Below are 26438 nucleotides of genomic sequence, written 5' to 3'. Positions count from 1 at the left end.
GTCAGAGCGGGAATCGCCCAAGCATGATTAGTTTATGTTCCCTTGATGAACTGTGTTTTGAATGGTCTGCTCACTTATTACTTTTTATATAAAAGTATTATTCAGTCTGTTTTTGTAAATTAGCTAAAATATGGCCCTTACATCTAGATAAATGACAAAATTCTTACATTCCACCTCTTTCTCAGCTGACTCCTAGCTCCTCTACTTTCACCATCCACCCAGGCATGCAGGAAGCATTTACTAAGGGTCCTGTCCTGGCTTGGTAAAGGCTCGGCGGGCAACATAGATAGATGCAGGAATAAACGGCACAGCTTGTTCCCAGTTCCTGCAGAACCTAGTCATTTTCATATTAATGCTGTATTGAAAACTTGATAAACATATTGGTAGACATGGAAATGAGAATTTATTTTGAGCAAATGTGCGTTAATGATTCTATAAAAAAACAAACATCCAACCATGGCCAACATACATGCCGTCACATAAGACTATCTTTCTAAAGGACTACATGGGTGCAAACAACCCTAAATTATTTTTTTCCGGTTACTTCTGATGGAAGTAATTAATTACATATATTGCACCTGGCTCTCTGCTCCTGATCTTCCACTCCTGATATCCACTTTGTTCAGCCACAGAAGGACTCCCCCACTTCAGTGGCCACTCCCTTCAGGGACTCATTTTGCCTGTGGCTTCTGAAGGTTACTGTGGGGGTACCCCAATGCCCCCACAAGTAGAGGTAAATTAAGGCGGCAATGCCTCAACACCCCAAAATCCTGTCTTCATTTGACAACCAGTTCCCACAAAGAGGCCTCTGAGAGGCGGTGCTGTCTTTGATGTGAGCAAAAGATGGCTCAGCTGGGAGCAGGCACTGAGCAGATGCCCCCAACCACTTACCAGCCATGGGCTCTGCCCATCCCAGGCACAGCATACAATACTGAAACTGTCATGGGCTTTCACAGTCCCTCCTGGATATGTGAAGCTACCACCAGCCTGAAGGATTAGGGTTGACTCTGGGGGATTTCCATCTGGAACAAAGACTCTTTGGCTCCTTCTTTGCTCGCTCTTATCCTGTGAACTGGCATGTCTTAGGATTCTTGGTCCTCTTGACCTGTTATAAACACCCACTTCCTGGAGTGTGCAGTTTACTTTGGAACATAACCTATCCCCACTAATACTGTTCATTAGACAGGTCCTCTGTCACAGAGAACAGTGGGATTGACCACTTTCTTACTGAATTAAACATGGAGGATGCAAGGTGGGGGCAAAGTGTCCCTAAAATAAATGTCTCCACCTAGAAGGATGTCCCCATCTAGGGGAGTGTGAAGGGGTTAAAATTTAATAACCACCTGCCACGCCTCACACAGTGATTTCAAAGGCTACTTCACAACTGCCATATACAGTGAAACATGTGAAGAAACCAGAAGTCAGGGGAAAGTTCCTCCAGCGTGGGGAAACTGGGTTGGGAAGACAAATTAGAGATAGATCAGAGAAGCTGCAGGGCACCCCAACAGACACAGACCAGCTGACCAGGCACCCATGGTAAAGGACTGAGGACAACCAGGAGCCATCCAAGAGAACTGTTCTGGTGGAAAGCACTGGAGGGCATGCATACCACTACCATGGAGTGTGTGTCCGAAGTCAGCTGCTCTGCGTCCAAAGGTGATGTTGGGGGACTCCGACAGATGCAGCCCAGCCTAGAACCAAGACCTAGCTGAGACGTGAACCAGAGCTGAATGACTTAATAAACTACATCAGGACAACGGGCCATCAAAGTAAAGACATCTCTACTAGCCGAAATTCTCTGGGTTCTAGTGGTAAGGTCACGTGACCCGACCAACGGGCCGAATATAGCGCTTGCCACTGCAACAGAGTCAGGCGGGGGAGGGAGGGAGGGACGATTAGGGAAGAGGAGAAGCAGTCTGGGAAAAGATCTTGGGTGATCTTTCAGGGAAGAGGATGCTGCTCTTGGAGTTACCCCTGCTGGTCCATCCCTGTCCACTTGTGCATTGCATCTGCCGAGAACCAAGAACAGCCACTTGCTTTTCTTCGTGGGCCTTGCAGTGGCCTATCCCAGGAAATGGTCTCTTGGGTTCCCTACAAAGCCTATGCTTCACTTTGCACCCTAGCACGTGTCCGTACATACATCCTCACACACCACAGCCAAGCCTGCTTAGAGAGTGCTACCAACTGGCCATGCCTATTTGTCTCAGTGTCCAACACAGGCAGCATTCCCAAGAGAGTTCCCTCTGTTGGCAAGTTCATTACTGACTGAGGACCTTCCACCCACAGGCTATGGAGGCTGTAGCCTGCAACTCTGGAGATGTTTTTGACCTATGCTGTGATGGTCTTCCTTGGTTACAAAGCCTCTCCCATGTCTGTGGAGGCCCAAATTATTTGGGGTCTGAGAAGCTGAGCTTGCTTTACCCAGGAGGGCTGCATAAGGGGTTGATTTGATGACCACAGGCATGGTTACCAGGTGTCTGGAAGGGTCTACACTTGGCTCTATCTAGCAAGTCTTTTGCCTCGCCCCTTGGCATGTTATAAAAAGCCCCTTTGAATAAAGTTCTGGGCCTTTGGGTATTGACCCAGGCCCTCCCAAAGCTGTCCTGTGTTTCTGTCTGTCTCCTCTCCTCTATCTTTCTGTCTACAAGTTTCTTATCCCTCTCTCCTCCTCATAGGAACCCTTTAAAAGTAGGAGCTGGCCTGCCACACATGTCCACGCTGAGCTTTCCCTCCAAAGCAGAGGAAAGTGAGCCACACCCCAGCAGGAAATCTGCCTCTCTCTCTCCAGACCAGAGTCTCTAATGTGTGAAGGGAGCATCATGGAGGGAGCTGCTAGAGAGGAGGCTGCTTCAGAGGCAGGCAGAGCTAACCAGTGCCCCCCCCCCATCCCACAGCTGCAGACAAGCAGCAAGCAGGTGTCCCTGCTAAAGTGCTCCTTCTTGGCTTCAGCAGCTTTCAGTTTCTCAGGTACAGCCATACTTGTCACTCTGAGAAGGGGCCCGTGAAGGTCAAACTGCAGATGAAACCGTGTGTGTGTGTGTGTGTGTGTGTGTGTGTGTGTGTGTGTATGTGTATATGTGTGAGAGTGTATGTGTGAGTGTGTGTGAGTATATGTGAGAGTGTGAGTGTATGTGTGTGTGTAAGAGAGAGAGAGGAGAGAGAATGTATGAGTGTGTATGTGTGAGTATATGTGTGAGTGTGTGTGAATGTGTGTGAGTGTGTGTGTATATGTGTGAGTATATGATATGTGAGTGTGTCAGTGAGTGTGTGTGTGTGTGAGTATGAGTGTGTGAGTGAGTGAGTGTATGTGTGAGTGTGTGTGTACATACACATAACTGGAGATAAACTTTCCCCCCCTCAGATTTGGGGCTCTGGAGCAGTTCTCTCATGACCTGAGCTCTTCTCCCATCCTGCCTTTCTACTAAGGTCATGACCTCTGGAAACAAGTACACCTGTACGGGCGTCTACGCACCCTAAAAGAGACCCAGGTGAACGTGAGACTAAACTCAAGCACACCTTAGAAAGCAAGTTCCAGGCTGGAGAGATGGCTCAGCCGTGAAAGGCTAGGCTCACAACCAAAAATATAAGAAAGCAAGTTCCATCTCCCCATCAGGTTCCCGCCATCCCTGGCCCAGTGTGCACACCAGCTCCACACGAGAGAACAGAGCAGGCGTTCTCAAGAGACAGACGCTCCCTAACCGGCCATCATTCTCGGGAATTTCAGAGGTTGCTTTTCCTCTGCCAACTTGAGGCGCAAGTGGAGTTTTAGGGAATTTTTCAGAAAATCTTATTCTTGTGACTTTAGCAATGCCAAGTAAGTGTCCATGGTGTCACATGGCCTGCAGTCAGTAAAGGAAGCTATGGAACTCAAGGAATTCACGAATCTGACCCAGTTTGTACCCCAGAAACAAAGATGTTGAGGGCAGACCAACCCAGAGTTGCTGAGATTCTTAGGAGAACCGGCCTGCCTCCATGACATGCCTGATCTTCTCTGCACCCTCCCCTTCCCCACCTCCCTGCCCACTGCACCCCTCCCTTCCCCCACCTCCCTGCCCACTGCACCCTCCCCTCCCCCACCTCCCTGCCCACTGCACCATCCTCCCCTCCCCTCTTCCACCATCTTTTGAGCAGGCCTTCAGGTGGCAGTGGAAGCTACAGGTAAAAACATAAAGACTGAGGAGATGGGAATTCAAAGTACTGGATTCTTCTGTCTGCGCTGACTACACACCCCCATGTGTGTCTCTGTCTCCCTCTCTGTTGCCCCCCCCATCTCTCTGCATGTTTGATCATGAACAGGAGCATGTGAGTATGGGAGGGCAGAGGTCAACCTTGGGTGTTGACCTCAGAAGCTCTTCATTTGTTTATGTGTTTTGTTTTTACTTACATGGTGTGTGTGTGTGTGTGTGTGTGTGTGTGTGTGTGTGTGTGTGTGTACTTATGCACATTCATGCCATGGAACACACGTGTGGTAAGAGAACAAATTTCCATTTTTCTCCTTCCATCATGGGAGTTGGGAGCTGTAACTTAGGTCATCAAGCTTGGCAGAAAGAACCTTAGCCTGCTGAGCCATCTTGCTGGACCTTCTCCTTGTTTTCTGAGACAGGGTTCTTTCTCCCTGAGACCTGGACTCACTATGTAGGCTAGGCTGGTTGGCAGAAAGCCCCAGAGATCCTCCTGTGTCCACTGCCCAGAGCTACAACTGCAACTGGGTGCCACTACTCCAGGGATTTTACTCTAGGGCCTCAGGCTTGCACTCAGACATTGTACCGACAGAGCCGCCTACCCCACCCTCTGTCTTGATGTCTTTACCCTATTATCTAGTCTTCTGCAGGTGTGTCCCTCTCTGGATGCTGGGATCTGAGGACACAAGTATCTGTGTGTGTTTCCCTTGTGCCTGTCCCGAACCCTGATTTGGACCTGGGCTAAAGACAGATTCCCAGGCAGAGCTACAAGGGGCAGCGGCTGTGTGTTTATGGGACAAGTAAGCCCTGCAGATTCAGCCCTTTGGGGAGCATGGGATGCACCCACCTTTTCAGCTATCAGGAAGTCAGAGCGGAGGGCCTCTCGGGTGCAGATGGCACCAAGCAGGAAGGTGAAGATGATGTACAGGAACCACCTGCAAAACCCAAGAGAGAGAGAGAGAGTGAGCTGCCACCCAGCCCAGCCCACCCCACCAAGCTTCACTGTTTTTCTGTGGGAGCCTGTGTTAAGAAAGAAGGCCAGCCATGAAACCCAGAGCTAGCCTGGGAATCTGCATTTCATACTCTTTCCCCTCTGGAACCAGGGTAGCTGTGTTTTCATTCTTATATTAAAGAAGGATGCTGAGGTGGGGAAACGGGAAGCCCAGCTGCCATGATCTGTCCGGGGTTGACCAGCTGTCCCCCAGCCCATCCATCTTCCTCCAGAAGAAGAACTGCCCAGTCATCTCTTGGGCCTCTGGTCTCTAGTCCACAGATAACAAGTACTTAGTATTTTGTCAACTTGGCACAAGCGAGTGTCGTCTGGGAAGAGGGAACCTCAACTGAGAAAATGTCTCTGTAAGGTTGGCCTGTGACCTGTAGGTGAGTGTGGGGGGCATTTGCTTGATTAATGATGGGTGGGGGAAGGTCCAGCCCCCTGAAGGTGCTGCCATCCCTGGGCGGGTTGAACACGCCATGGGGAGCAAGCCAGCAAGCATCACTCCTCCATCTATCCTCTGCTTTAGTTCCTGCCTCCAACCTGCCTTCCCTCCAGGGTGGACCATAAACTGGAAGCTGAAATAAATCCTTTCCTCCCCAAGGTCACGGTGCTTTATCACAGCAACAGAAAGCAAACTAATACACAAGGGGAGAATTCAAAGGCAGAGCCTCAGCCTGGCTCTGCCACCAAACTGCTCTGTGTGGGAGAATAAGTCACATGATCCCGAGGTCCGCCCATTCCCATCTGGGCAACAACAGACTAAACCAAGACTCCTCTGACTTGCGACTCCCTCTAAAGCAGGGCAGGCTGCTCATGTGGAACTGTCTTTCTCTTCCTCCCTCACACTCAGTTCTTCCTGTCCTCCTCATTTGTTGCCTCATTTACCCACATGGCCGGGAGCCCTGGGCCTGGCATTTGTGGGTGGATATTTTAATGTTTGAAAGCGCTGTGGTGTGCAGACATTGTCAGCAGCTCACATCAGGGTTCCGCCTGCAACCTTACTGTCTTCCCACCTATCCAATGAAGGCAGAGATGCACCCTTCTGCCAGTACAAGGGAAGGATCGGGAGACTCTCCAGGGTCAAAATCAGACCCAAGGTCATCTCCCAGTCTGCTGGTGAGAGAGGGGCAGTAGGAACTGAAACTCCAGAAACTAACAACCCTGGAGGGTCAGGAGGGGAAGAAAGGGACCCATCTCTGGGCTTCCCCTACTCACCCTAGCACGAAGCATCTCCCTCCATCCGTAAGGTGCACATATGTAGACACACCCACACAAACTCGAACACCTACCTACATACAGTCACACACACACACACACACACACACACACACACACACACTCACTCACCCAGTCTCTCTCTCTCACACACACAATCTCACATACACACATACACTCACACAGTCACACACACACATACACTCACACAGTCTCTCTCATACACACACATACACTCACACAGTCACACACACATACACTCACACAGTCTCTCTCTCTCTCTCTCTGACACACACACACTCTTATAGAAGCTCAGAAAGCTGACGAATGAGATGCAGACATTAGTCTGTGTTTGCAACATGCTTCATCTCCATGTGCCCACCATGACCCTGGGAACTCAGTGTTTTAAAAAAAAACAAAAACCCTCAAATTCAAAATGAGGATTGAGGCGAGGCAGGATGGTTGAGGGGGGTGGGGTAAGGGAAGGATCTGCTTTGCATTCATGACCTTTCTCCTCTCAAAGCATTCTGAGGCAGGAGGTGTGAAAGGCCAGTGTCTGAACCCACCAGACGTGAATTTTCCAGCCCACCGAGTGTAAAAAGGAGGATTGGAATACGAAATAGGTTGGTCCCAGCCAGGGCACTCTCAGAACAAAAGGGGCAGTCCGCTCTTCTGCCTGGGGTTTTCTCTCCCATTCTCCAGCTCAGACTGCTTGCTAAGAGGGGAACTTACGAGATGCCAACAGCTGCCAGGGAGCCTAGAGGTATGCTGGCAGCAGGCTCCCTCAGGTCTCCTCCCATGTTGAAGCCGGCCATGACTCCTGAAAGACACCCAGACAAGGGATGGATGGAGGGAGGCAGAGTACCCATGAATCAAACAGTTCTCCCCGGGGTGGTCCCTTCCTCTCCTCTGGGCCCTTTCCTGGAAGCTGCCATCTGCAGCGGTGCAAGCAGGCCAGTTCCCGTCTCCCCTGGCAACTGGGGAGGCATCCGCAGGGCGGTGAAAGGGACCTTTGTGGATGGTGTTATGCTCAGGAGGAAATCCCTCCTAGCTAGGAAAGCACCTTATCACTCGGGGAAAGTACCAAGGATGAGGGAGTTGTGCTCAAAGCCGCACAAAGGTCCTGCTGCCCCATGCTGAGCTCCGCCTGCTGAGCTCAGATGATGCCCAAAGTGGCTCAGTAGGCGCAGAGGGCCCGTAGATTGCTTCGCCTGCCAACTATGTCACTGCGGGTTCAAGTTCTCCCAAGGTGAGGTATCATCCAGCAACCAGGACCAAGTGCCATGTTCAGAGCTCCTGACCTACCAAAGGGCCCAAATGACAAAATCTGCGGGATCGCTGTCTCTCTCCTTTGTCTTATTCCCTCCAGTCCCCAAGAACACCAATGAAGCACTTGATAGGCAGAGGCAGGCGGATCTCTGTGAGTTCGAGGCCAGCCTGGTCTCTATGGCAGGTTCCAGGACAGCCAGGGCTACATCGTGAAAACCTGTCTCGAAAAACTAATCACACACACACACACAAAATAGTAATAATGAAAATCAATTCATCCATCGTGTGAGGGACCAATAGCGCAGCTGGGGAGAAGCTGTGTCCTCTCTCTAGACACACTCAACAGAACCAAGTGGAGTGAAGGTTCGGCCCGTGTCGCTCTATCAACGAAACGAGAAGGGAGACGTGGCCATGACACAGCAGGTGGAGATGGCTGCATGTGGAGCGTGGCCCTGAAAGAGACTTCCGTGGACTCAGGGATGACCCGGGTCTGATACCATCATCCTACCACAGCCACACCAGAGAAAGGGAATCATTCCCTTGTTTCATGGAAAAGCTCAAACAGCCTCAAGTCTCACATTTGCTAACTGGCAAAGCCAGGCTTCAGCCCTGGTCTGTCTGACTCTGCCAGTCACACTTCTAATACCCCTGCCGTGATGCCTCAGAGAACCCGGGAGAAGCAGAGTCAAGCGAGTTTGGGGCCAGAAAGCTACAGTGGCCTATTTCCAAAGAACCCCGAATGTTGGACCAAGACTTGGGTCTACACACATTTTGTCCAGTGGTTTCCACCACTAAGAGTTTACCCAAATAGCTGAGGGACCATGCTGGGTAGTCCATATTGTCAACTTGGAACAACCTAAAGTCACCCGGGAAGAGGGAGCCTCAACTGAAGAATTGTCTCAATCAGAGTGGCCTGTGGACATGTCTGTGAGGAGTTATCCTGATTGATGACTGATGTGGGAGGACCCAGCCCACCATGAGGAAGCACCATCGCTATGCAGGTGGGCCTGGGCTATGTACCAAAGCTAGCAAGTGAGGCAGCAAGCAGCATTTCTCCAGGGTCTCCGATTTAGTTTCTCCCTCTAGTTCCCTCAGTGACGGACTGTTACTAGGAAGATAACCCAAAGGTACTGGTTAGTTTTCTGTGAACTTGACACAAGCTAAAATCTTCTGAGAGGTGGAACCACAAATAAGAAAATGCCTCCCTAAGATCAGGCTGTTAACAGTGATTGATGTGAGAGGGCCAAGCCCATGGTGGGTGATGCCATCCCTGGGCTGCTGGTCCTGGGTTCTATAAGAGAGCAGGCTGAGCAAGCCACAAGGAGCAAGCCAGTAAACAGTATAGCTGGAGTTTTTCTGGTCCTGCCTGGCTCACGGTCAGGACAAATCTCTCTCACCCGCCAGGCCCGCAGCTGCTCAGACCCAAATGAGTAAACACACAGAGACTTATATTGCTTACAAACTGTATGGCCATGGCAGACTTCTTGTTATCTAGTTCTTATATCTTAAATTAACTCATTTCTATTAATCTATACTTCACCACATGGCTCGTGGCTTACCTGTACATCTCTCTTGTCATGGTGGCAGCTGGCAGTGTCTCTCCCCTCCATCTTCCACTTCCCAGAATTCTCTTTTCTGCTTGTTCCACTTATACTTCCTGCCTGGTACTGGCCAATCAGGCCTCTGCATCAGTTCCTGCTTCCAGGTTCCTGTCCTGTTTGAGTCCCTGTCCTGACTTCCTTTGACGATGAACGGTGATATGGAAGTGTAAGCCAAATAAACCCTTTGCTCCCCAAGTTGCCTTTTGCTCATAGGGTTTTGTCACAGCAGCAGAAACCATACCTAAGACACCAAATAAACCCTTTTCTCTTCTGAATTTCTTTTGGTCAGACTGTTTTATGACAGCCACAGAAAAGCAGACCAGAACAAGCATGAATAAAGGGGTAGGCAGCAGGTTTATAAATACGTGTTTAAGCAGTGAAGGTTACAAACTACCTCATGTCTAAAGCTGGAGGACTGGCCAAGTGACTGATGATGACGTACCTTTCAATGAAGGCCAGGACTCAGACCCAGTGTGGGACAGGCCGTGACACAGAACAGTGGGTAAAGCTATTGTTTAAAGAGCTTCAGCAGAAACAGAACATATGGCATGTTCCCCTTGTTATCTGAGAGAGAGAGAGAGAGAGAGAGAGAGAGAGAGAGAGAGAGAGAGAGAGGAGCAGGGTGGGGAAGAGACTCAGTCCATGAAATATTTGCCACATGAAGAATAGGACCTGAGTCCCAGCACCCATATAACAGAACGGTAGCACCCACCTGTGCTACCAGCCCTGGGGAGGTCTAGACAGCACCCCTGAGGCTTGTGACCAGCCAGTCTAGATGAATCAGCAAGCCCCAGGTTCAGTGAGGAAACCTTGTCTCAGAAAACAGAATGGAGAATGACTGAGGAAATATAGACCTCTGGCCCACACCCCTGTGTGCACGCACACACACACACACACACACACACACACACACGAGGACCTAGAACATGTTGAAAAAATCATCATCCTATTTCTGCATGATGGAAGAGCATCTTTTTTGTTCTATTTGCTTCTATTTCCCCAGAGTTTTACAGTGGCCATTTTTTATCTTTTGTTGGTTTGTTTCAGCCAGGGTCTCCTGCCCAGGCTGACCTTGAACTCTACAGAGCAGAGGATAACCTTGAACTACTGATCTTCCTGAATCTACCTTCCAAGTGCCTGGATGACAGGCTTGTGCCACTACCCCAGTGTGTACAGTGCTGATGCTCCAACCTGGGCCCCATGCAGACGAGGCACGCCCTGTCAACTGAGCTACATCTAAGCTCAAGACAGTTTTCCAATATGGGGAAAATAAGGTTGGAAGTGACCCGGCAGGCCATTCACATTTTCTTTCTATTCATTCCCCTTCTCCTTAAAGGAACTATTAAGAGGATGTGGGTGGGTATAATAAATGCCTATGTAAAAAGAGAAAATGCAAAGAGAACGCATCTACTCTAAGAAGACAAAAAGTCTCCTGTTTGGGTCACAGAGATAATAATAATAAAAAAAAAAAAAAACAGCATGAAAGGGATGGAAAAGGCAGCTTTGGAAGGCTCCTAGGGAGTCTCAGCATATGGCCTGAGGACAGCCAGGCTGTCAGTGTGGCTGCTGCTCCCCAAGGGAAGCCTGACCATGAATCAACGGGCACACAAGCGTCTTGCCCTTACCCTCCCATCCAGCAGGCAAACAGTACTGAACCGCCTACACCACAAGAGCCCACACAACAACCAGGGCTCACCAGACGTGGGTGGAGAGCCACAACCAACAGACAAAACCCTGAATACACACGGAGCAACGGAAGAAACACATAAATCACAGCTGAGAGAATTTTGGAGAAAAACGCTAATTAGCAGCTCTGGATACATCCAAGAGGAATAGTCTTCCAGCAAAATAAAATGCTGAGGAAAAAGATTCCAACGAGAAAGAATAATTAGATGTTAAAATGTGATCATTAAAGTTAAAAAATGCCCTAGATCTGGGCTGGTGAGAAGGTTCTGTGGTTTAAGGCATTTGCCGCCAAGGTTGACTACCTGAGTTTGATCCCTGAGACCCTGAGACCTACATGGAGGGATATACAATTAATTAATTAGCTAGTTAATTAAATGTAATAAATTTTAAATGCCATAGATCTGAAAAATAAAATTAAGCATATGCACAAGCCTGTCATCCAGGCACTTGGAAGGTAGATTCAGGAAGATCAGTAGTTCAAGGTTATCCTTTGCTCTGTAGAGTTCAAGGTCAGCCTGGGCAGGAGACCCTGGCTGAAACAAACCAACAAAAGATAAAATAGATAGAAAAGGGTAGGAAAGTTCACTGAATCAGAGAGAAACCTTGAGAGTATAGCAGCCAGAGAACAGAGATAACAGAAACAGAGAATAGAGAAGATAAAAGAAAATTCCAGGTTAAGAGACAGAAGTTACCCCAAACTGAAGAAGACCCATGTCTTCATTCCCACTACTTCCCAGCACTTAAATACATCATTGTGCTATTTCCAGAGAAATTCAAGTGCTGCCAAGGTTTAAAAAAAACTGGACATTAACATGAGAACTAAAAGCTGACCAGCATCAGGCTTCCCATCAACACTGAATCCTAAAAACACTAATTTTGAAATCAGTAGGGAAGATTGTTTTTAAACTAGAGTTTTGGCCAGCTTATTAGTTAAGGGGAAGTCAAGTTATGCCAACAAGATCTCAGACACTTTAACTTCCCATACCATGTCTGAGAAAGCTGTTAATGTATGTTCTCCAGCAAAATAAAAATGTCAGTCACAGAGGGGAAAAAAAAGCAGTGGTAATAACTTGGGATCGACATGAAGCCCAGGATATCAGGTTGACAAGAGACAGAGAGAGGGGGAGAGACGGAAGCAGAAGGACAGACAGAGGTCCTGGGTAGGAAATGGATAAAGCAACAAGGACAGTGTCTGGACACACACGATGACTTGTGGACTCCTTGTTCTGCAACAAGAAAAGAAAAATATTATTGAAAATTTAGGGAAAGTAAAAACAACCACAAAAAAAAAAAAAAAACTCAAGGTCTAAATGTGAAGAAAACTAGGATGTGACACAATCTTAACTAACTGGAGGTAAGAAAGTTAATTCAGCCTTCTTACTAGGAATATTCCCTGCATGGCACAAGGACCATTTTGGAATTGCAGGGGATACAGAATTCCAGCCACCAATTTGTCCTTCAGCAAACAACTACTGTAGAGTCACAGGCACCTTTGAAACTGAAGACAGAGAGAACGCTGTAATTACAGAGCAGAAGATGAAGATCACATACCTCAGCAATGTCAAAGTCAAGCTCACTGATGTTAGGAGAGGGAGGCAAAGATGGCTCAGTGGATAAATGTGCTTACTTCACACCAAAACCACCCCAGTCTGATCTCCAAAACCCATGGAAAGGTGGAAGGTGAGAACTGATTCCACAGAGTTGCCCCCTGCCCTTCCAACATGCTATGGCACATGCACCCCCACACACATTAATACTGAATATAAATAAAACTTTAAGTAAGAGAGGAACCACTAAAAACCACTGTCTCGCTCAGAGTCGGTGGCTATAATTTCCTCAGCTTCCAAGAGTCCACTGAGAAAACGTGAAAAATAATTCCAGTGTGCATTTTGGGTTAGCCATTAAGGCAGAGAAGGGAAAGGCTAGGAAAATACTAATATAGCTGCTGAAATCAATCAGGAAACTGTGTTTCTAAATGTTTACTAGAGAAGAACAAACAGCAGGCTGGGGAGATGGCTCCGAGATTCCGAGCACTGACTGCTCTCCCAAAGGACCTGGGTTCAATTCCCAGAATCCACATTGATGGCTCACACCCATCAGTAACTCCAGTCCCAGATGCCCTCTTCTGGCATCCAAGGCCATGCATATGGTGTGCAGATAAACACACAGGTAAAACACTCATGCACATAAAATAAGACAGACAAGATTTTTCTGTAATATTGAGCAGTCAGTTTTCATAATTCCAATGTCTGTTCATTCGTAACCAAAACAAAGAAAAATGTTTGGCAGGTAGCAGGGCAGGGGGCGGATACTGTGTTTATTCACTGAAAGTTTAATTATTCATGAGGTTTGGTCCACTCGCCAAGTGTAATCAACTTACTATAGATTTCCTGACATTGCCCAGAACCCCAAATATAAAAGGATCATACAGATTCCCTTAAAATAAGGATAGTAATTAAAGTATTCCTCATAAATATTTTACACATTATATATATATATATATATATATATATATATATATATATATATATATATATTATATATAAAATGACAAAATAAGAAACCAAAAAACAACCCAGAGAATCTCAGCTCCCTAACCAAAGGAAGGAATAAGGGATGTAAACTAAACTTGATAAAATAACAGGGATTTAAGTATTTAAAGTTATCAAAGTAATCAATAAACAATTTAAAAACTTTATCAAAATTGGGAAGTGGATAGGGGTGGTATAGGTAACATAAATTCATATTTCCTAGCATGAAGTTAGTGTCTAAAGGTACAGGTGCAATGATACATTTTGTGACACACAGCTTCAAAACTAGCACCTGTGAATGTAGAAGGGGTTGCCTAGGTGGTGGTTGGAGTAGTGAAAGATGGGTGAGCTTTGCTTGTATAAGCACCACTGGGCTGTTTACATACAAACACATAGGCATATCTATGCATAAACATAATTCAACCCTATGCAGGTGTTATTGCCTCTGAGGCCCTACTGCTTGCTGCCAGATCAATCTGATGTCAAGAGTGTTGGAGCCCACTGGGTTTCCTAGTGGCTGTACCCAGCAGGACTGCATAAGAGGTTGATGAACCAGAGGCCTGAGTATCAGGTGTTCATAAGGGTCTACACTTGACTGTAACTAGCAAGGGAGAGGTCTTTTGCTCCACCCCTTGGCATTGTTATAAATAGACCCTTGAAATAAAGTTCCGGGCCAGTGGATAAGAATTCAGGCCCACCTGAGTCTATCCTGCATTTCTCTCTGTTCCTCTCCCCTCTGTTTCTAACTAAGTCTCTTATCCCTCATTCCTCAGGAGTCCCTGGGGTAAATAATGGTGGGGGCTGGTCCGCCACACAAGGGCTGTATTTCCCAAGCTCCAGCTCCACCCCTAAAACCACCCCTTTCATGGTCCTCCTAAATCCAGCCCTTTGGCAAGGTCCCCACCCATCACTAGTTGACTGGCTGCTGTGCCTCACTGGTTACCACATTGTCTTCTTCCTCTGCATGGACTCCATTCTGCCCCCAAGACCCCAGCACCACTGGTCACTCCCTCAGCTCTAGGAGATGGTACACTGTCCTATCCCTGCCCGCTTTGTATTCCTGTGGCTTGTCATGTCGCTGTCACACCTTCCTTCAGATCACTGAGGACCCTGAGAACCCCAAACGAGGGACTGATTCATGCTCACTCTCTTTTAGCTACAGACAGGTTCTGTATCAGTAGCAAATGCCCATTGGTCCTTGGAGAAAGAGCTGAGCTCCTGCTCGATGGGAAGAGAAAGGACTGATGTTCACAAACCAGACAAGGATGAGACAGACCCAGAAGATGGTGTCCCAGAAGGGAAGCATGGAGTGATGCCTGCCGGCCCAAGCACAACTCTTTCTGCAGGTAAAGTGAACTCATCAATCTTCCATCTCCTCAAAGCTCTGAGGATGCTGCTGGGACAGTCAATATCAAGCAGGGCCTTGCAAATGTTAAGGCTCAAAGCAAGGTTTGCTGGCTTCTGCACAGGGATCGCCCCTGACATCATGGGTCCTCTCCTGCAGAGTCCTCTCTTCATGCTTGAGAACAATGGGGTTCACTGTTTATTGTCTAGGTGAACGACAGTAGACCTCAAGTAAAGATCTAGGTTACATGGAGCCTAAACTTACAGATGTAGATTATGATTATAGGATTATGAATATGAAATTAGAGTGGGCCTCAGCAGGAATTTGTGCAAATGAGGGACCTTGAAACCAAGGTGTCATTGACTTCACGGAACGTGCCACAGAATTCCTCCACAGAAAGGTTCACATGTTGGAAACTGAAGTGAAAAGTTCATGTTAGCTGAGCATGGCGGTGCCCATCTGTAATCCCAGCATTTGGAGGACAGAGGCAGGAAGATCAGCTGTACAGCAAATTCCAGGCTAACCTGAGCTATATTGGAGGACCTGGGGGGTGGGGAGCTTGTGTTAATGGCATTTGGAGCTGGAACTTGAGAAGTAATTAGGATAAGAAGTCCTAAGAACGGGCCCACGTGGTGACATTAGTGGCTTTATAAGAAAAGACTAGGAGTGTGGCCGGTGGTAAAGTGCTTACTTACCATGGGTGAAGCCCTGGCCTCCACTCCCTGCATCACAGAACGATAAGAACAGCAAAGCCCAGCTGCCCAGCCCAGCCCAGCGGTACGTGCCTGTAATTCCAACCTAGGAAGGTGGAGGAAGACTACAGCAGGGTGGGGGTGTAGAGAAAAGCTGAGCTAGCATGCTTTGCTATGTTTCGCCATGAGACACCCTCCAGCAAGTTCTCACGTGGTCACCAGAGGCCGATCAGACGTGAGCACCACGTTGTTGAACTTCCCAGCCTCCAGAATCACGGGTCGAATAAACTTCTTCTCTTTATAAATTACCCAGTCTCAGGTATTTTGTGATAGCAACAGCAAAAAAAAACCAAAAGTAACCCAGCTGTTTCTCATAGAACTGGGGTAGGTGGGGGGAGGTAAATGAAAGGCTGTCTATCCAGTACTCAGCATGTGTGTCACATACAAGGCTATGACAAAGACAAGTATAGATACTTATAATAGTTTTGATAAAATCATAACTTCCATAAAATTATTAACCAAGTGTATAGAATAGCCAAGCTTCCTCTTTTCCTGCCCATGGCCCACCAGAATGAAGCGCCATCTGTCCTATCCTTTCTTGGTCCTCTCTGGTCCTTACACCTGGAGTCTCCCCTCCAGCCCAGCAGGTGCTTGTCCTCATTCATGACAGACAGCATGCAAGGGGGGGGGGGGGGGGATGGCCTGGGGGATAGATGGTTAGTAGGGTCAGCACTAACAGCCTGGGTCAGGGAGGGGAGGGTCTGGGGCATAAGCAGGGGGCAACCAGGGCTTCCTTCAGTCCTGCAGACAGACAGCTTCCCAGGGTACATGTGTGTAAACAGGAAGTCAGGCTCAAGAGTCAAGGACATCACAGAAATAGACCTTGACAAAGACTATGGACATTCTGGTAAACGCTGCTGGTTTCCCACTGGTTTCCCACCAAGTTCTTTATGTTGGGTGTGGTCAACCACGGCCCTGAGTGCAGACTGTGGCCCAAGGGCCTCTTTTCCTTTCCAGTAAGAGTTTGGGATTTGAGGACAAGGTTTAAGTGACTCCATACAACTGGTATTTTCCTCCATGAACTGTGGTCCTGGGTTCCTGGAGTGGCTGCCTCTGTAAGGGTGTGTTTGGGAAAACCCTGTAGGAAGGGATGTTTATTTGGGGTCAGAGGATTTGGTGGTGCAGCCTGGAGAAGAAAACTACTTTGAAGAACAAAGCAAAGGAAGAATCTAGGCCAGGCCCTGTTCTCACCCCTGCAGCCCCTACCCCAGGGCACTGTGGAGCCCAGTTTGGTGAGAACAGGAGGTCAGGCTTCATGAATGCAGTGGGGCCACCACACCTAATGCTCTCTCTGCGGCTCCTCTGAAGTCATCCCCCACCTAGGATAAAGTATCTACGTTATGGAAGTGATACAGCTCTGGGGGTGGGGACGCAGCAAAAATGTTTATTCTTCAAAACTCCCCTCCCCACAGCCCGGAACAGGATGGTGCGGGAGGGAGCCCCAGCCATGACTCACTCACAGCTAATCCCTGGCAAATCTATCACCATGGAAACTGCCAATCATCCATGCTTTTCATAGCTTAACCTAACATCTGCCAGGGAAAACAAGCGGTGTGAATCGGTCACCCTGCCTCCATGTTTACTTTGGGGCCCTAGTAAACAGAGCCAGGGGAGGGGAGCCGGGCCCCCACTCTGCTTCCTAATTATCTGTATGATCTTCATCAGGTCCTTTCCCAATCCTTCCCCAGTCGGTAAAACAAACTCAGATCAGAGGTTCTCAGCCCAGTCGAGCTGCTGAGGAACCAGAGGTATGGTGTGTGTCAGACACTCTATTCAGTGATATAATTTCACATGTGGACTCTTACAAAACCATACTTTCATAAAGCGCAAAAAATAAATCTGCATTTGTGAATGTCTGTATGTGTTCGTGTGGGGGTGTGTGGCCACACATGTACCATGGCGCATGTGGCAGGCAGACAGGACAGTCTTACAGCATCAGTCCTTTCCACTGTGTTTGAGACAACGCCCTTGCAGAACACAGGTTAGCTGGCTGGAACTTTCTAGAGATTCTTGTGTCTCCACTGCCCATCTTCCCATTGGCATGCCAGAACTGTAGATGCTTGCACTCCCATGTCTGGCTTGTATGTGGCTTTCGGTGATCAGAACCCAGGTCCCTGGGCTTGCTTGGCAAGTACTGTACCTTACATCTCAACCAATATTCTCAGCTGTCCCAAAAGAAATACAGACACTCTCTGGAGCAGAATTTGCTGTGTGATTTTCAAGAGGGAAAGGTGATTTAAAGTAAGTCGAAGGGAATGGGATGTAGCTCAGTGGTAGAGTACTTGTCTAGCATGTAGCAGGCCATGGGTTCCATCTCTAGCAACAGACACACACACGGAAAGAAAAGATGGGAAGCTGAGTGGCCAGATTGGCAACTGATCTCAAAGTTAAATCAGCTCAGCTCTGCCTGCCAAGGGGCATTCCCAAGCTGCAGGCCACTGCTAATTCTCATCTGGAGAGGAGGTCACCACCCACCCGACTCAGACCAGGCACTGCTCCCTGATTTTACTCACCAACTAGGAGAATGTCAGGACCACACTCTAATGACAACCTCCTGGGGACCCAACGACACTCTACAGGACAGCAACATGGGCAGCCACAGGGAGGCATGGCTCCTGCCCAGGCACAATGGCTACCCTGGCCTCTCCGGTTCAGGGTCTTCACCTGGTGGGTACTCCCTACCAAGCCCCAGAAACTCAGCTGGAACCCCTTGACTGTGTGCTCCTTAGCGCTCAGGAGGGTCAGGGCAGGAGGGGCTGGTAAGGTAGTTTTAAATATTAATTTTTTTTTCATTTTTTTTCTCTTCCCTCATTCTTTTTCTGCCCCTTCAAGGGAAAGCTGACCGAGATTTGATTGATGGCTTTGGGGAAGATATGCAGAGTTCGCCTGACTATTGTTCGGGCTTGTTTCTCCACAGCCTGGGTCCTTAGGATGTTTCACAGATTCAAAGCAGTGGGGAAAAATCAGGCAGATGGCTGGTGACAGCATGGGGGACCAAACAGGAACTACATAACTTGTGGGGCCCAAGCAAATAAAATGACAGGGGTCCCTTGTTCAAAATCAATGAAGAATTTTGGCAAAAGCAGAGCATTACACCCAGGGGAGGCCCTTCTCTGTGTGGGAGCTGGTGTGAATGAGCTAGGCACACCCTAAGGCAGATGGGCCTGGGCAGGAGTACTCCCCATCCCATCCCCATGGAAGATTGGCCCTAGGGTTAGGAGTAGGGAAGATAGGCCCACAAGTTCTGAAACGATGAGGACCTGGGACCCACTCCCTGGCAGTACCGGTAGGGACCTAGAGAACCCCAGAAAAGGAGGGCCTGGGAAATGCTTAGGCCCTAAATGCAGAGTTCTCAAGCTCAAAAGCAGCTGGGATTACAAGCACAAGGCAGCAGAACCATGAAGGCCCTGCAGAGAGGACATGGGAGGGCCTGGCTCTGTACACACAGGCCCAACAGTGAGACCGCCTGTCTAAAGTGCCTCGGCACTGGGTGAGAGCCCAGAAGCTGGAGCTGACGGACCCATGGCAGCACCGGGCAGTGGCATCCCAAATGACGGACGTTCTCTTTGAGTCATCCAGGTAGGGATGAATCTTAAGTCATCTTGCTGGGGAGAATCTTAAGAGTCAGAGACGACCCTCTTTTTGTTTTATAGAAATCAAAGAGATATGTTGTTCCAACCAATCTGGATCTGCAGGCCAGGAGTCTTCCTACTCAGCCCTAGCTTCAGGCTCATTTCCAAGCTTGGGGATGGGATAAGGGTGGGCAACAATTTAAGCGAGGGGTGTAGCTCAGAACAGAGTGGCCAGGTGGTGGAGGTGAGGGCAAGTGAAGAGGATCCAGTGCTATTTGCAAGGTAAACTTGTCAGGACCTGGAGAGTTCTAGGGGGATGATGGGAGGAGTCAGGGTAAGTCCCTGCTGCTGGACGCCATCCCCAAGAACAGGAAGGAAAGAGAAAAGCCAGTTGGCAGAAATGGTTTGGTTCTGAATTCATTGAGTCTGAAGCATCCCAGATGTTATACAGGCCACTGAAGAAACTATGGGATGTGCTAAGGAGACACCTGGGCTAGCTGTGTGAATGTGGGAGCCCTCAGCTTTGGGGTGATCACTAAATAAGGGGATTGGAAAAGATTAAGAAGAAAACAGAGCTGCGGAGACAGCTCCATTGGTAGAGAGCTTGCTGTGCAAACAGAGGACCTGAGCCGGATCTCTAGACTCCATGTGATAAAACCTGGTAGGGTCTATGTGCTTGTAATCCCAGCACTGAAGAGTCAGGGGCAAGCAGGTCCCTGGAACTCACTGGCCAGCCAGCCTGGCCAACTTGGCAAGTTCTAAGCTGGCAAGAGACCTTGTCTCAAAAGCCAAGGTGGCTGGAACCTGGGGAATGATCCCTGGGGTTGTCCTCTGACCTCCATATGCACACCACACACACACATACACACATACACACTTGCACACAAAAATAGTATATGCATGCCATACACACACACACACACACACACACACACACACTTGCACACAAAAATAACATATGCACAGCACACAGCACACACACACACACACACACACACACACACACACACACACACACTTGCACACAAAAATAACATATGCACACCATACATACACACACACTCACACACAAAAAGAAGTGGGAACGTGGAGAAGGGGCTAGGAGTAGCTTGAGAAAGCCAAACATCTGACAGGCAGACAGAGAAGAGAAGCAAGCAGGCAGCAGGGGACAGACACTGGTGGTGTGTGGTGGGCATTCAAAAGGAAGAGGAAGCAGTGGCTGCTGGGAGGCCAAAGGAGGCAGGAAATCAGATATGCTCACTGCTTAGTAACACGGAAGTCACCCACGACCTTGGAAGCATCCATTTCATTTGGGGAGACACTCGGGAGAGTGTGGCAGAGCTGAGCAGGAGGAGGTAGGAAATGCAGACAGGAGCCACCTGCCCTTGGGCCTTTACCAGAGAAGAGGGTGGGGATGGGTAAGATGATTAAAGTGTTTCTACCATTTTAGCAGCTTTATTTAAGCATAACTCAGGCTCAGTAAGCTGCATGTTTTCAACAAAACAGCCAGATACACCCAGGAAGCCACCAGCATAACCCAGAATGTATTCTTCATCCTGAACTGTCCTGTCCCCAGCAGCCCTTCCCTCTAATCCCCTCCCCTCCATCCCCAGGTATCCTCCTGCTGTCTGCAAACGAAAGTTTGACTCTTTAGAATGTTGGATAAATAGGGTTTATGTGATTTTACTTTTTTAACTTTTTTGATCTTTTTTTTTTTTTTGTCTGACTTGCTCAGCATAATTATTTTGAGGCTTATATATATTTGCTGCACATATTAATAATTTCTTCCTTTTATACTGTTTTCCCTGCTGTGTGGCTGTACCACAATTTATCTACTCACCTATTGATAAGCATTTAAGCTATTTCCATTTGGAGATTATACAAATTAAGCTGCTTTGACTATTTTAAGTATTTTGTTTTTATTTTTAGTGTGTGTGTGTGTGTGTGTGTGTGTGTGTGTGTGTGTGTGTACTGAGTGCAATGCCTATGGAGGCCAGAAGAGGGCGTTTGACCCCCTGGAATTGGGGTTACAGGCAGTTATGAGCCATGTGGGAGCTGGGAACCAAGCTCTTATCTTTTGTAAGAGCAGTAGGTGCTCTTGACCACTAAGCCATCTCTCTCCAGCCCAAATTAAGTTGCTTTGAATTTTCACATACAAGTCTTCACACAAACATCTGCTTCCAGATAATTAGAGGTGGAACGGCATATGGAATTTTTAAGAAACAGTCAATTTCTAAAGTGATATCACCATTTTATGTTCCCATCAGTAGGAAAGGTGAGTTTGGATTCTCCACATCCCTGCCAACACTTGTGTGGACTCTCTTTCCTGTTAGACATCCCAGGAGCTTCTCCCTTTCCCATTCCTTTGCCTATGTGGGGAAAGGGTACCAAGTAAGGGCATGACACACATAGGAAGCATGGGACAGGACATGGCTGGCTCTAGGTCAACAGCAGAGATGCTTGTCTGGTCTGTGCTCTGGAGACAACCCTGTCCTGAGCATTTCCCACAGGCCACCTGTCACATGCTACCTTCTTGCCTTCTAGGCCAGGGATCTATCTACACATGAGGCAAGAGTTCTTCTACAGTCTGCTCCAAAGTCATACAGAGCAAAAGGGGGGAGACAGGATAATGAGGTGGACTCTCTGCCCAGGGGCCTAATCTCTCTGATCCCTGGGAGAAAACACATGGGGCAGAGAGGAGGCCAGGGAGGGGGGCAGGGGGGACAGTCCAAACTCATTCTAGAAATGACAGAGGCAGCTTGTCCTGCTGAGGACTCCATCTTGTTCTGCCTCAAGAGCAATATGCCCCTTCTACTAATTTGGTCAGGATATGTAATTTGTACAAAGGTGTGAAGACTGTCGAAATCCGGTTGAGGCCCTCGGACATTATGAGCAGGCAAACGCACTGTGAAAATAATGGATTTTTGGTCAGAGCTAAGACATCCTCAAAGTCGGCTACACGTTCTGAGAGCGCACTCAGGCCGACTGTGATGCACTTTGCGGGAGTCAAGCATTCTTACCCCTAAGGCAAGAGTGAGAAAGAACCAGGAGCACCTACCTGTGGCTGCCGGGAAGAAGACCCCAAACACAGTGAAGAAAGACTCCCCGGGGCTGTATTCCGGCAGAGTGTTGTTCTCTAGCAGCTCTGGGGAGTATCCAATGAAGCCGTGTTCTGAAATGACAGGAAGGAGTTGCCAGAAGGGCAGACACTGCGGGCTGCCCAAGGAGATAGCATGGCTTATTGCATGGTAAATATCCGCTTCCTTCTTTTGGAGACAGTGACACACTCTGTAGCCCAGGCTGGCCTGGAACGTGCTGTGTGGCCTGGGCTAGCCTCAGATTTACTATCATTCTCCTGCTTTGGCCTCACGAGTTGCTGGGATTATAGGCATAGGCCACCATGTGCTGGTATGTAATACTGAACACTTAAAGGCCGGGTGTGTATGAGAGACAGAGAGACAGACAGACTTGGAAGCCTGACTTGTGTATCTGTACCTACAGCTATACAGGAGTGAAATGACATAGAGAACAGTGGTTAGCTCAGGGGAGGGAAGACTTCCATCTTTGCTTTATAGATTTCAGAATGGTGACAGCATCTTTCAGTGAGGGTGTATTTATGTGACTGCTTGCCATAAAACCAAATCCCTGCTTGGAAACCTCCCATTGAGTCCCCGGGAACTGAAGAATAAAGTCCAGACTCCTTAGGTTGAACATCAGAGCTCCCCACAACCTGCAAACAGTCTGCCATGTCCCCTCCACCCTTTACCTCTCCTGTGCCTCCACTGGGGGTCATGTTCCCTGCCCTGCTAACCCCCTCTCTGAGCATCAATATCATGCTCACTTTTTTTTTTTTTGAGGTATTGAGCCCAGGACCTCATGCACCCTAATCAGCCTATCACACATCTCTAGCCCTGGTTTTATTTTTAATTTTGAGGCAGGTCTCTCTAAGTCGCTCAAGCTGGCTCTGATACTCTGTAGCCCTGTACTGTAGTACTCGGGCTATCATCTAAGCTTTGTTCCAAGCCTCAACCACAGTCCTTGTTTTAAAAATACTTATTTTATTTATGTGGTTGCATCTGTGTGTGCCATGGAGGCCAAAAGAAGGCATAGGATCCCCTGGAGCTAGAGTTATAGGCAGTTGTGAGCCACCTGATGTGAGTGCCGGGAACCGAACTCAAATCCTCCGTGGCAGCAGTACTTAGCCATCTCTCCAGCCCCTCACCCACAGTTCTTGAGATGAGAAATCCACTCTGGCACACCCCTACTGTACCTGGCACACAATAGGAAGGTTGTAAACAGATCTCATCATCATCATCTTCTCTTAGATCTCTTAGCTCATGGGCACATCCAGACTTCCTGCTGGACTCCTTCACAAGCTACTTCCTAACAAGAACATCTGTCGTCTGAAGTCTTCAAAGTATTTTAAATACATTTATTTGCACATTGACCTGAACTAAGTTGCTCAAGCGCCTTCAATCGTTTTGCTTCTTTGTCAAAAGAGGTCCCTTTGAACAGCATGTGCGGATGTACTAGCAGGCCACAAATTCTGAGACACAAGTAAAATGTTCTTGGCTCAGGGACATCGGAGATATTCAGCTGTGCCTTTCAGTCTTGTCCCCTAGAACCAGCTAGCTTTTGTCTCTGAACTGCTGCCCCCCACCCCTGCCATCACACACCTCAGCGCCCCAGAGCTTGGGGACAGAGCCCACCATGAATCTTGCCCCCCCCCCCGCCCCCATCTACGTCAGAGCTTCCTCCAATAAAGGGAGGGAGTCTCTGATGGCTCCCAGGAGGCCATGCGCTTCCCCAGCTTCCAGGACTCATAACTTCATAGGAAAAATATTCTTCAACAAAATAATGAAGCGGCAGCCCAGAGAAGCACAGACAGCCTTGGGGAGTCCAGTCCGGACTTTCAGATCATTGTCAATTGCTTTCTCTTGGCTGAATATAGACTTTGTTCTGGCATATTAAATCACAAGCACTGCACCAGGTTTCTGAATGGCCCGGCCTCCTGCAGCTGGTCCTCCCTCATCAACAAGAAGCAATAACAAGCTAAGTTAACTTTAGCTTACCCGCTGGCTGACCCCATTGACTAGTCTTCCTAAGGAGAAAACCAGGCAGCCTGCCTTGGTGCTCAGCTCAGCCAGGCTGGGATGACGCACATCTGGGCCAGGGCTGTGCACCCTGAGCAGGCCAGCCCACAGCACATAAACACCTCATTCCATACCGGTCACCTTTACAGCCTCAAAGGAGGTCTTAAGACAGGAAGGGTTTGGTCCTGTAGCCTGAGAGCTTTACCTGGTCAGCCTGCAGGCTCAAAGGTGTTTTAGTCCCCTAGAGAGATTGCTTAGTGGTGTCAATGAGGAAGCCTTCTTTACCACTCCCGTCACAACATCTGAGAGAATGGGGCAGGAGGAGGCTTCAGATGCTGCCTTTCTGGGGCCAATGACATATTTGTAAGCACACACTCACAATTACACACTCAGAAGCATTTACTAACACACAGCTCCCCCAGCACAGACACTGACATGCTCACAAGCATACATCTGCATACACACATATAGTGATACACAGGCATACACTCATATCTATACACAAGGATATTTTACAAGTGCACATTCACATTGGCCCATTCACAAATACACATGTACTTAAACGTGCACATGCGCACGTGTAGGCACATTCATACCAACACACTCACACCAACACATCCACAGGCACAGGCACTGGTACACACTCACACTGGTACACTCAAAATCCTGCTACCCCAACCCTCTGCTCTGGGCTGAGTCTAGTTCTCAGCCTTCCTTGGGGGGAAATAATCTTACCTTTGAAAAGAACTTTGTGAACAAAGATAACTGTCAATGTTTTCTTGCAGTGATGTAAATTTGGGGAAAGATCTGAGTCTCTAACTATGGAGAATTGAGATATTTTAGATGTTAGTGAAGCTGGACCCTGGGGCAAAAACATCTAACCCCAGCCACTCAGGAGGCTGAGACACAGGGTTGAAAATTCAAGGCCAGTCGGGGTTACAAAATGAGACTTTGTCTCAAAATAAAAAATTTTAAAGGGGGGGGCACTGATAGTATAGCTCCTAGCATGCATGAGGACCAGTATCAGAGCCAGACACCACAGACCTTATCATAGAACACTGACATACACATGTCATAATCTTAGAATAATCACAGAATAATCTTTTTGTACACAGTAATATGTATTGTTATCATTGTTAATAACTGAATGGCCAGTAGCTAGGCAGGATTTTCAGGGCAGATAGAATGCTGGGAAGAAGAAAGATGGAGTCAAAAGATCTTGAGGAGAAGTAGAAAGAAGGAGATGAATTTGTTGTACTGAGAAAAGATACCAAGCCATGTGGCAGAGCATAGGTAAGACATATGGGTTAATTTAAAATGTAAGCATTAGCTAGTAACAAGCCTGAGCTACTGGCCAAGCATTTATAATTAGTAAGAAATCTCAATTTCTTTATCTGGGAACTGGCTGGTAGGACAGAAAAGTCTGCCTACAGCTATGCCATAATGATATCTAGCATGCTAATTTAAAAAATAAAAACTTCCCATGTTATAAATACTAAAAATAAGTTTACACACCTAAGAAATATCTATGCCAGGCCTAGTGACATACATCTTTAATCCCAGCACTCAGGAGGCAGAGGCAGGTGGATCTCTGTGAATTTGAGACCATCCTGATCTACAGAAGTGAGTTCCAGGACAGCCAGAGCTACACAGAGAAACCCTGTTTTGAAAACCCAATATATATATGGAAACACACCAAAATATTAACTGTGGTTGTCTATATAATTATGGCGATTCTCATTCTCTGTCCCTCCCTCCTTCCTTCCCTCCCTTCCTCCTTCCCCACTCCCTTCCTCCTTGATATCTCTCTTTCTTTCCCCTCCTTCTCTCCTTTTCTTCCTTGGTCTGTCTTTTCCCTCCCCAAAAGATCTCATTATGTAGCTTAGGCTGGCCTGGAATTCATGATCTACCTCTCTCAGCCTCTCCAGTGCTCAGATTACTGGCACTCACCATTATATCCAGCAATTCTTTTCCTTCAAAAAGTTCCCATAGAATTTCCAAGTTTGAAAAATGAGGGTAATCTACGTATCAAAAACCTGGATCTTCCAGAAAAATAATGATCTCCAAGTGAAGGCCAACTGTCTGCAGGGACATTCCGGACATGCTTCCTTCTTTCTCTTTTTTCTCTCCACGTATACTTGTCCTGCTTCCCAGAATTATTCAAGTGGTTTATGAGAAAAATCATAAGCAACACAG

General features: G+C 47.9%; 1 protein-coding gene across 1 annotated transcript in view; it reads right to left on the bottom strand.

The window, feature by feature from the left end:
* Slc12a8 (solute carrier family 12 member 8) overlaps positions 1-26438 on the bottom strand; it is a 147132-nt gene that overhangs the window by 61155 nt on the left and 59539 nt on the right. The window contains exons 6-8 of the mRNA XM_036203779.1: positions 22208-22321; positions 7126-7213; positions 5029-5116 (exon numbers count right to left, since the gene is read on the bottom strand). Coding sequence (XP_036059672.1) covers positions 5029-5116; positions 7126-7213; positions 22208-22321 — 290 coding nt within the window. The remainder of the gene's footprint in view (positions 1-5028; positions 5117-7125; positions 7214-22207; positions 22322-26438) is intronic.

Source organism: Onychomys torridus, chromosome 12 (genome assembly GCF_903995425.1).
Source record: "Onychomys torridus chromosome 12, mOncTor1.1, whole genome shotgun sequence".
NCBI lineage: Eukaryota > Metazoa > Chordata > Mammalia > Rodentia > Cricetidae > Onychomys > Onychomys torridus.
This window is presented reverse-complemented; position numbering and strand designations above follow the sequence as displayed.